This window comes from Entelurus aequoreus, linkage group LG06 (assembly GCF_033978785.1).
Source record: "Entelurus aequoreus isolate RoL-2023_Sb linkage group LG06, RoL_Eaeq_v1.1, whole genome shotgun sequence".
Taxonomy (NCBI): Eukaryota; Metazoa; Chordata; class Actinopteri; order Syngnathiformes; family Syngnathidae; genus Entelurus; species Entelurus aequoreus.
In genome coordinates, this window is record NC_084736.1 from 58,969,561 (window position 1) to 58,981,792 (window position 12,232).

General features: G+C 39.4%; 1 protein-coding gene across 1 annotated transcript in view; it reads left to right on the top strand.

Moving 5' to 3' along the window:
• The window catches only part of slc15a4 (solute carrier family 15 member 4), a 72,659-nt gene that overhangs the window by 40,338 nt on the left and 20,089 nt on the right, over positions 1-12,232 (top strand). Inside the window, exon 8 of the mRNA XM_062051093.1 lies at positions 1,480-1,638. Coding sequence (XP_061907077.1) covers positions 1,480-1,638 — 159 coding nt within the window. The remainder of the gene's footprint in view (positions 1-1,479; positions 1,639-12,232) is intronic.

A 12,232-nucleotide genomic window follows, 5' to 3' on the forward strand; every position in this document is an offset into this window, starting at 1 on the left:
TGAAGCCGTAAGGATATATACTTTATACACCACAGTGCTACGTCTGCTTACAAATTCAATTGGTTCTGTGATGGAGCTCGTAACAAAAAATACTTTTATCTCAAGTCAGTGTTGTCCCCCTGAAATAAATTCAAATCAAATTGTTCCATTCCGAGCCTCCAAAACATCACAATTTTAACATGCAACTTTGTTTTACACAAGAAAAATACTTTCTACTCTTCAAAGTGAACTACACGCAAACATTGGTCATGTTTTCAATATAATTAATTCCTTAATTCATGTTACAGGGTTCACTGTAACAATTGCTATGCCACCTAGTGGTGGAGAGCATTGTAACGCAAATGTTTGCTCCCAACCTAAAGCATAACAATTACAAAGTTTACAAAGGTATCGAACATATATCTTTTCATTCTTTAGCACTTACTTTTGGAAGAAAACCATCTACATCCCATGTCTTTGTCCCTCTTTATTCTTCTGTCTTGAAAGGTCAGGTTGTTGGTTTCATTTGTGTTGGAGGTGTGAACGTCACTTCGATTTGATCATGAATTATTTTTGTTGCAGAGTCCCACAAAACACAGTTTTTAAGTCTGTGTCTCTGTGTGTACACATTCACAATAATTTTCAGTTATCTACAATATGCATTAGCTATAAATGTTTGCTGCACTCCAAGGGATAACTTGGGATACAAATGTTCTATTGAAAACATCTACAAAGGTTTACCTTGTTTGCCGTTTTCCCACGCTTTTTGTAGCCTTTTTTCACAGTACGTAGGTATCTTTGAGAACGCTGTTCATCACATTAACTTGTGCTGTGTACCCCTGCGAGGAAAGTCTTAAAAAGCAAACATATTTAACCACAGTCCTCTAATCTCTCCAGACAGATGTAGCTATCGGGCCTTATTTGAAAAATCACGTTTGAGGTGCCATGAAATTATCAATGTCAGTTTGCAGTCTGGTGGTGGAAAATAAGCCTTTTTTTTTTTACCCCTCATGCAAGTCTGCATTGCTTCTGTCTCTTTTCCATGTTCTTTTGTTTTGTTTTTTTTACGTTATTTTATGACAGCAAACAGAATGATTTGTTTTCAAGAAATGTGTTTGTCCTTGAGACCAGACTATAGGAGAGTAGCTCTTTACCAGCCATACATATTTTTGCCATATCTCCAGTGGGTTCTTCCGTCCGAAAAATGTATTGACAAATATGGATTACAACTGTGGAATGCTAAAAAGTGTAACACAGTCTAGTTCAACTTCCAGTGACACCTCTGCTGGTTGTACTGCACTGGATTTATAATTAAGTGCTTCAAGATGTGATAAATCAATGTATTCCACACAATATCTACCATTTTTATTCAAATTTAATTAATTTCTTTGACTCATCCATACCACCTACATACTGACAGATCAACTAATCACCAGCCTTTTTTTTAAAAAAATTATTCATACTAATTAATCAAATGTTTTTTCTCTCTCTTTGCTGTAGGACTGGAGTTTGCTTACTCTGCTGCCCCCAAATCGATGCAGAGCGCTATCATGGGGCTCTTCTTCTTTTTCTCTGGGATTGGTTCCTTCGTTGGTTCTGGTTTGTTGGCTATTGTGTCCCTCAAGGCAATTGGCTGGATGTCATCTCACAAAGATTTTGGTAAGAGATGTAGCATGCATTAAATAGTCATAATTTGAAAGACAGCTATTTTCATATTTAAAAATACATTTTGATGGGAGTCATGATTTTTCATATACCTTTTAAAATAATTTCTAGAACCCTACAAAGATCTGTGGGGACGTTTTCTATTTGGGAAAACATTAATTTTGTAACAATAGTCAGGGTTACCTTTAGTAAAGAGTCAGGACGCTAATAATACTAATACTGTAGTCATACTGTACAGTAATAATAATCAATTGTTAATTTTCTCAACTAATCAAGCAAAGGAAAGGAAGTCAATTAAGCCCACCAAGAGAGGAAAGGGCTGTGATTTGCGTTATTGACCCCTTAGCCAGATTCAACATTGCAGAATCCTGGGAGGCCCACATACAATGACAATGGAGTTAAATTGAAATAATGATGCTTGTATCATCGATATGTCATCAACAGATGCTTTGCAATATTGTCTACACTCTACCACAACTAACCAAGCATGCCTTGAGTTCTATAGACTCTGCACATCCACTGCATTTGTGTGGACTTTAAGTTAAGTTAAAGTACCAATGATTGTCACACACACACTAGGTGTGGTAAAAGGTGAGGTGAGCAGTGAGCAGCAGCGGTGAGCGTGCCTGGGAATCATTTTGGTGATTTAACCCCTAATCCAACCCTTGATGCTGAGTGCCAAGCAGGGAGGTAATGGGTCCCATTTGTATAGTCTTTCGTATGACTCTGGATTTGAACTCACAACCTACCGATCTCGGGGCGGACACTCTAACCACGAGACCACTGGGTAGATAAATTGTCGGTATCGATTCAAAATGCAAAAATGTATTTTCCCAGGAAATACCTTAAGAATGTTCATAACTTTTGTTGATTTAAAGTCCACTTACGGGGGTTCTAAATTAGTTGTGGAAAACGGAGAGTAAAACCCTGTGCAGTCCTGTTGTTTTAAGGAGGGTTTACCATAGCAAATAGACATGTTAGCCTAACGACAAAAGGTTTGTGTAAATCTGTCCAAGTGGCAGAATGAATAACGAGCTGTTGGCAGAAGATAAATGGCTTTTCTACCTAGAGAAGGCTGCCAAACCAGATGCACATTTCCCTGAGCATGTGACAGCATCAATTGTTTGTCCAAAAAACCTAATAGCTGATTAATTGGGTGCACTTTTGATAATATTTGCATAAAAAGATGTTTCACGCTTCATAAATCCATCAGTTTCTAATCTTATCTTAATTTAAAGGCCAGTTAAAGTTAAGCCAGATTGTCTGTAAAATGTATTTTATTTGCAAAAACAAGTAATTCAAAAGGTGAGCTGAATAAATGGAACACAACTTCCTCGTGGCCAAAAATAAAAGACACATGACACAAAGCCCAAGTTTTAAGTACAGTCAGGAATCGTACAGTTTGTTTTGTGGCAGTTTTTCATGGTTTGTTAGGTGCTAAAGTCTTCAGGTCCTTTTCGCTCTCTCGGTGGAAAATATTCAACTCATTTCCATGGCCTCAGGCAAAATGGTGTTCCGTAAACAGCTTCTCTGGTGAACTGGGCCGAGTTTTACTGAGCTGAACTGGCCCGGAGATAGATGAGCAACATTAATCACAGGCTGGGGGTCTGATTACACCTCCCTGCTCATCTTAAGTAAAGCTGTCCCTGGAGCATTAAAATGGAGAGGGGACTGCTAGTCCGGCATCACACAGCTTGATGCTGTCACTCTGTCTCCACCTGCTCATCACAAATGTAAGTCGGCATTCGTGGAGTGTTGCATTAAGAGTTGAATATTTTGAGTTTGAGTCTCGATAGTGTTGCCATCTAGTTGAGAAACTTCAAGGCTGTAAATCCATAATCATAGTATATTTTAGAACAAATAACTAAAATGAAACAAAATAATACCAAACATATTTAACAGAAGAAGATGCATTTAGCAATACAACTACAGTATAATTTATATTTGAAATTAAATATCAAATAAATTAGGTCTGTGGGCCTTAGAAATAAACCTAAGGAGTGTGACGCTCGGGTCGCATGGCGGCGATAAGTGGCATGTTCCGAAGACGCAGATAGCCGAGGAGGCAGCGTGCAGGTAAAAAGTATTTAATGTAAGCTCGAAAAAAGGCACAGAAGCACAGGGAAGGCTATACAAAACAAACAGAATGCAGGACGACAGCTAAACTTACAAAAAGTGTGGAACAGAAATGGACGGATAGATATCTGTCCGTACACGATCATCAAAGTCCCGACAACTAAGTTAGCAAAAGCTAAACATTTTTTTTTTTTTTTTTTTTTTTTTTTATAAATAGATTTAATTATTTATTTATTTTTTTCCTTTTTTGTTTTTTTAATTTTTTAAAAATATATTTTATTAATATTATTAGTATTATTATTATTATGTATTTATTTATTTATTCCCCTACCTCAGGGGGGGGACTCGGCGGGGCGGTTGCTGGTTGTTCCATCTCCATCGTTGGGGTCCCTGCGGGTGGGGTGGGTGGTTCCTGTGGCCCCGTGCTGGGTGGTCCTGTGGCGGCCGGCTTGGGTGGGGTGGCCGTTGGCTGGCCTCGCCGCGCTCTCCGGAAGTGGGGGGGGGCTGGTGGGGGCCCTGTTGCCGGTGGGGCGGGGGCGGTCTTCCCGTCCGGTTGCGGGGGGTCTCCGGGCCCCTCGGGCGGGGCGTCCCACCTTTCTGTCCGTGTGGGGTGTGGTCTCTCGCTGGCTTGGGGTCTGGCTGCCCCCTGTTTTTCTCGTGCCTTGTCCTCTGCCGGGTGCGTCTGTCTGCGGCCTGCTGCTGGCCCTTGTGGGCGGCACGGTGGGCCAGGCTCTGGGGTTCCTGTCGCTGTCCGGCTTGGCTGCGTGGGGGCGGTGGCCCCTGGTTCCCTGGGCACCACACCTACTGTTTGTGGGATGGGTTCTCGGGGAGGCTGGGGCCGTACTCTGGCTCCCGCACACACTGGGAGTCAAATGTATTGTACATGCAAATTCACATATACTCACACACATACATACAGACATACATAGGTACCTACGCTCCCACATACATATACAAATAAATACAGTACATATTTACACACTCAAAGTTCGTACATCCACACGCACATTCATTATACAAACATACTGTATACACATACTGTACATATACATTCACTGTAAAAACATACATATACACATACTGTACATATACACTCACTGTACAAACACACACATACACATACTACACAAACATTCACTGTACAAACACACACATACATATACTGTACATATACATTCACTGTTCAAACACACATACTGTATACACATACTGTACATATACATTCGCTGTACAAAACATTTACACATACTGTACATATACATTCACTGTACAAGCACACATACACATACTGTACATATACAAGTACATATGCACGCATACACTCATGCACATAATCACGTTTCATCAAACATATATTAACGTTGTTGCCCTAGGGTAAACTGGGTATAATACATGGCACACTGACAAAGCTTAACCTATTGTTACTATAACAATCTACAAGGTTAATGTAGGTTGCTTCTCTTTCTTCCCCTCCATTTTTCTGCATTCTTTCGTATCTCAAGTTATCATTACGTATATGTATTGTTGCATTTGAACAATTGTATTGTTGATAATAAAGGTAAAGTACTGGTATTGTTTATTATCAATAGCACTATTTCTATTGGTATTCATATTGCTCCATTTTTAGTGTAATAATGCTCATTGTCATTTCTGTATTTTTTTTAAAAATTTTCGCTAACTGCTTATTTGCTATTACTTTTACCATCATATTTGTACATGTCGTATTTGCTGATGTTGCTCTGTTGTTGTTGTTGTGTTTGCTGTTGTTGTTTTTGTCTCTCTGTCTAATCCCCCTCTTGTCCCCACAATTCCCCCCTCTGTCTTCCTTTTTCTCTCTTTCTATCCCCTCCTGCTCCGGCCCGGCTGCACCAAATGATAATATAAATACATTTAATAAAGTCAAAATACAAGTAAGGCAACAAGAGAAGTATCCTACACTTCTCTTTTGTAAAGTAAATCTGAACAGCCGATATGGGCATCTACATCTGCTATATGATTTGCCCGAGAAGCTGGGCAGGACATTATAAAAAAAAAAATAAAAATAAAAAGTTAGCAAAAGCGCAACTTAAATAGTCCTAAATGCTAGCAGCAAACAAAGGCGTGGAAGTGCTCAGGGACAGAAGTATAGGTGCCACGGGAAAACACCCAACAAAACAGGAAAAGCCACCAAAATAAAACCAAAGGACAGAAACTAAAACACTAAACACAGGAGAACACTAACTAACTCAAAATAAGGCACGGCCTGGTGTAACCAGCCGTCACAAGGAGTTGCTTAAATCAAAGCAAAATTGGACTATTTAAGCAACAGTCTGGCAGGTAAATAAACAAAAAAAAACATTTCATATCGTCGACATGTAATAAGAAGTTCTGCACCTCTTTCTTGTTTGTGGCATATACATTTGTTACAAATTAATTTGGTTCTTGAACAGGTTTCATTAACAAATAGTTTGTTTATTGAAGTAAAATTTCCATAACAAACATTGTAAACATGAATGATGGGTTCCAGACTGGACAAAAGTCCAAATTTTCGAAAACGTGTACACTTTGAACACAATCAGAATCAGAATAGTTTTTATTGCCATTGTTTGAGAACGGGTTCATAAACTAGGAATTTTTCTTGGTGCAATCGTGCAACATAAAACACATTTAACACAGAATAGGTAATAAAAAGAGCTGTAACTGAGCTATCAGATCTTATTATTGTTCATGTGCCTGATGGCCGAGGGGAAAAAACTGTTCAGGTGGCGGGAGGTGTGGGTCTGGATGGACCGTAGTCTCCTGTCTGAGGGGAGAGGAAAGAATAGTTAATAATATAGTTAGAGAATAATATAAAGCTCTATAGCAGGGGTGGGTAAACTTTTTGGCTCAGGGACCACATTGGCTTTTAAAATTTAACACGCAGGCCGCGCGAGCACATGATGCATTTCAAACCATATCATATCTAAGAGTAGACTTCTCAAAAACGGTCATTTTAATTATAATACAACTATTTTCAACATCATCATATCAGAACATGGTTGTGGTTGATTCTTACATTCTCTTTTAGTGGGAGCAGTGTTGTTGATCACCCTTTTTTGCCAGTGCATCAAAGTTTGGTGTCAGTTGTGTTGTGGCAATTCTCAAAACAGATCTGAGGTGTCCATTACTCAAGTCCGTTTACAGATATAGGTAGATCCAAATAGCACCAGCATCCTCTGTGCCATCTTCTGGATGTTTGGAAATTCCGGTGAGCTGAATGAAGCATAAAACTCATCCAGTTTAAGCGGGTGGAACTTCTCCCTCAAGACAGAGTCACACTGGCGATCAATCAGTTCCAACTGCATCTCCTGTGGCACCGTATCAGGATCTTGTGTGAAGGGACAGGACACCAGCTAGAGTGACTTGTCAATTTTTCCAAAATCAGAGAAGCGATGGCAGACATGCAGGCCATCTAGTGACTTCTTGTATTTTTTCACATGTGGGACCTCTTTCAGTGTAGCCAGATTGGGAAAAAAAGTGAATGACTTGTTTGACATTTGTTTTCAAAATACAGTTAGCTTGGTTTTGAAGACTATGACATTTGTGTACATTTCATGTACAAACTGGTCTTTGCCTTGTAGCTTCACATTCAGCTCATTCATGCATGCCAGTATGACCACAGCAAAAGCTAAATCACAAAGTCACTCAGCTCAGGGAAAGTTTTTTTTCCAAGTTGCTCCAAAAATTAGATAATCTCCTGTTTTAGCTCCCACACACGTTGCCATAGTTTACCCAAATTTAACTAGCGGACTTTAGAATGGTAAAGAAAGTCCTGGTGGTTTGTGTCAGTCTCTTTAAGAAATGTAATAAACTGACGGAAAGCTTTATAACTGGCTTCACTTCGTGGTTAAGCTGCAATATGGATTTGCACAGTGGCTCCTGGTGGATTATGCTCTGTAAAAAAAAGTACCTCCTGTTGGGGGTTGTCCTCTTTCACCCTCTACTGGATTCTTTTAAGTAACCCAATGTTTTTTCCAGTCAGATTTGACGACCCATCTGTGGTACTGTTAGCTAGCTTACTCCAAGGCAGTTTGTGCCTCATGATAACTCCCGCCACGCTGTTAAAGAAGTCCTCTCCTCGCTTTTTTCCTTTTTAGGGTTTCCATGGCCAAAAACTCCTGTTATCTCAAAATTGTCATTAATCTCCCTGATGAAAATCAAAAGCTGAGTGGGGTCCCGAATGTCATTACTTTCATCCAGTGCCAAGGAATATCATGTAAATGACTGTTTTTCTATGTGGGCTCTGAACCGTGGATGTCGTTGTGGCTTGTGCAGCCCTTTGAGACACTTGTGATTTAGGGCTATATAAATAAACATTGATTGATTGATTGATTGTTTTTTCGTTGAGCTCGCTAGCTAAGTCTTCGTCACGCGGCGAGTCAATGTCCTGCGTGATAAGCTAATTTTTCAAATTTGCTCTTGCTCTCAGGGCACAAAACACCTGCTGTCTCCACCATGTACTCTTTTAGAAACTCTCCTTCAACCCTAACCCTAACCCTTTTTGCTTGATTCTTGGATGGTAGTTCGTTGGATAAAGATGTTTTGCTGAGCCTGCAAATTAGTTTATGTTGTACTCCTTCAAAACCGTGACGTTTTTTTGGCAAATAAAACATACAGCCTTTGACCGGACTTCAGTAAAAAAGTATTTAGTTGTTCCTTCCTTATTGAACACTTGGCATTCGCTCTCAACTTATTTTCTTTAGCCCACTCATTGTTGCAAATTGGTTCTGCTGTTTTAGAGCAGTAGCAGTAGAAAAAGTGTACTTGGGCTGTGCAATCAATTAAACGCACTGCTGTCCTATTGTGCCACTTTGTGGAATTACTTGGCATTACAGGACAATTAATGTGGTCCTGAGACACTTCACCCTTGCTCCTGATGGGTCGTGGTTAGGGCCTTGCATGGGAGCGCCCACCCTCAGTGTGTGAATTCTCCAAGGCAGATGTGTGTGAATGGGTGAATGTGGAAATAGTGTCAAAGCGCTTTGAGTACCTTGAAGGTAGAAAACCGCTATACAAGTATAACCCATTTACCATTTATTTACCATAATTATAACACAATTTTCTCAATTGTGTTTTTATTTTTTGGTGGGCCGGATCAGAAAGACCAATGGGCTGGATGTGGCCCGCGGGCCGTAGTTTGCTTATCACTGCTATATAAAGTACTTTATATCAAACATAACAAGGTGTTTGCACACACACACACACACACACACACACGCACACACACACACACACACACTCACACACACACACACACACACACACACACACACACACACACACACACACACACACACACACACACACACACACACACACACACACACACACACACACACATTGTTACGAGCCCTGTAGTGCAGTGGTCCCCAACCTTTTTGTAGCTGTGGACCGGTCAACGCTTGAAAATTTGTTCCACGGACCGGGGGGGGGTGAAATTAATTATTTTTTTTATTTTTATTTTTTTCATAAAGAAATACAATCATGTGTGCTTACGGACTGTATCCCTGCAGACTGTATTGATCTATGTTGATATATAATGTATATATTGTGTTTTTTATGTTGATTTAATAATTAATATTATTATTTTTTGATTATTATTTTTTATTTTATTTTATTGTGCGGCCCGGTACCAATCGGCCCGGTGGTTGGGGACCACTGCTGTAGTGCACCCTGTTTCAAATTACAAATCTCATCAACTTTATCAGCCCCGTCACTACAATGATTAGGAATAAAAATTGAAATCCAATTGTTGTTGGTTAATCTTCTTGCCTAGCAGCTGATTAAAGAGGGATGGGAAGAAGGGTTACAGTGTCGACAACACAGTGGATACTCCCTGAATGTTTCAAACCACACTCCGCTTGTCTATTGCTTTTCTTTAGACTTACATTGAGCTAGAAAAGCTATGAAAATGTTGTGATGAGTTTAAAAAAAACCACTTAAAAAGCTCACAACATAACAATTAGCACTGTAGCATACGGCAGCACTGCTCTGCTGACTGAACAAGCACGGAAATCGATAAGCCCATCCACAGTGGATGTGCTGCCCGGCACAAAATGGCTGCATTGCAGGCACACAATGGGTGGATCAAACGTGTGTACTCTGAAAAAAGGTTTGTACAACAAAACATATTTCTATTCGGTCTGTGGTTCGTAAATCGAAAAGTTTGTAAAGTGAAGGATTCGTAAATCGAGGTTCCACTATAACAAACAGCAATATAATGTAGGTGAAATCTAAAAAAGTGAAAGAGATTATTTGAATGATAAGGGCTCTAAGTGTACTAAGTTTAAAGAAAAAATATTTTTAATTCAAATCACCAATTTGAACTTGTGGAAAAGAACATTTTGCTTTAGTCAATATAGGTAGATGAACTTTTCATATACACTACCGTTCAAAAGTTTGGGGCCACATTGAAATGTCCTTATTTTTGAAGGAAAAGCACTGTACTTTTCAATGAAGATAACTTTAAACTAGTCTTAACTTTAAAGAAATACACTCTATACATTGCTAATGTGGTAAATGACTATTCTAGCTGCAAATGTCTGGTTTTTGGTGCAATATCTACATAGGTGTATAGAGGCCCATTTCCAGCAACTATCACTCTAGTGTTCTAATGGTACAATGTGTTTGCTCATTGGCTCAGAAGGCTAATTGATGATTAGAAAACCCTTGTGTAATCATGTTCACACATCTGAAAACAGTTTAGCTCATTACAGAAGCTACAAAACTGACCTTCCTTTGAGCAGATTGAGTTTTTGGAGCATCACATTTGTGGGGTCAATTAAACGCTCAAAATGGCCAGAAAAAGAGAACTTTCATCTGAAACTCGACAGTCTATTCTTGTTCTTAGAAATGAAGGCTATTCCACAAAATTGTTTGGGTGACCCAAACTTTTGAACGGTAGTGTAGCTAATGTGAACTTTTGTGTGTTCACTCATCTAGTCATCAGCTGATAAAGATGTTGTGAAATGTCTTTTATTTCTTCCATATCTGGTATCAATTTATCCATATATGATCGTGTGCACAAATTAGTGATCCTTCTCATTCATTCTATGTTGTTCCCCCCCCATTTGCTTTGGATGTCGATTTGTGTATTGCTTTTTCTATCTGGTTGTTGTATTGGAAGGTGCAATAACTCCCCGGTGCCCTCCAGTACAATACGGTTTTATTCTCACAAGGGAATCCGTTGAGATCCACCTTGTATCCTGCCAACAAGCATGTCCTTTTCTAAAATGTCGTTTTTTGCATTTAATTTTAAACCCCTTTATATAAATACCTTTAATTTAAAATGTGCTCTTTTGTGAGCTGTTCTAGTCCTGTGACAGCAGGTGGCCTTTTGTTTGACCAGTGTCCATTCTCACCAATCTCCTATCAGATGTCCCCAGCTTTTTAAGACATTCGGAGCAAGATGACATTCGCACATCTCGCTGAAGCAGTTTTTTGGCTGCATTAAGTAAAATGTCAGTGTTTTAATGACGGAATTCTTGGTCACAGTAGACTAAGCTGACACAGGCTGCATTGTGTTTAAAAATGTATCTTAAACTGTAAGTAGATGGCATGCATATAAGCAGTGCAGGGTTAGTTTTCAGCACACAACTTTAAACTGTTCTGTAAAACCTCAACATCAATCATCAAGTTATATAAGCAAGTTAAGGACTGCATAAAACTACTATATTCCGAGCGAAAACTACATTTCTTCGATTTCCTATGTAATTTCATTCTGCAGCTCTGGAAGGTATTGGAGCCATTGAAGCATTAAAATGTTTGGTTATGACATTTGTGGGTGTGGATCAATTGATCCATTTTCAAATTTTAAATTGATATTGACCCATTTTAACTGGATTCTGGAGGTCAAGTCAATTCCCAAGATATTATACTTCAGGCTCTCTGTGTAATCACACTCCTGTCATTTACTTAGTCAATGATGGAAAAGGCACATTCACAGAGAACAATTGTAAAACATGAAGTCATGTCTTAAAACACTTCCTGAACCTGACTGTCTCGCAGAAGTTAAAGCGCTGTCAAATATAGCTCGGCATTTCATAATGTTTTTGACATTAGGGCTTTTTTTAACGTTGCCAGCTGGAATCTCAGGGCATTCAATCGGTTGCAAATGGACTGTTTGGTTTGTCTTAGAAGACGTTTCGCCTCTCATCAAAGTAGTTTTCATCAGTTCATGCTCATAGACTTAGATTAGTCTTACACTTAGATTGGTCAGATATAGTCTTGCCAAACATTTCTACTCCAATACCAGGAGGGTGTACCTGGGTAAGGAGGGTTTCGCCCTATCATATTAAGAAAAACAACTGTTGAGATTCAAACAAGCAATCCTACTGTCAATGCCAATGACAGTCGTTGAAGTGCAATTTCCCCTAGTTAGCATTGAGGTATTGTTTGGCAGAACGATCACTGTGGATCGACCGCTAATTGCCCAAAATAGTTGGAATCACCCACGCTAACATTCCATTCAGAAGGGCAAATGGCACAAAGGAGC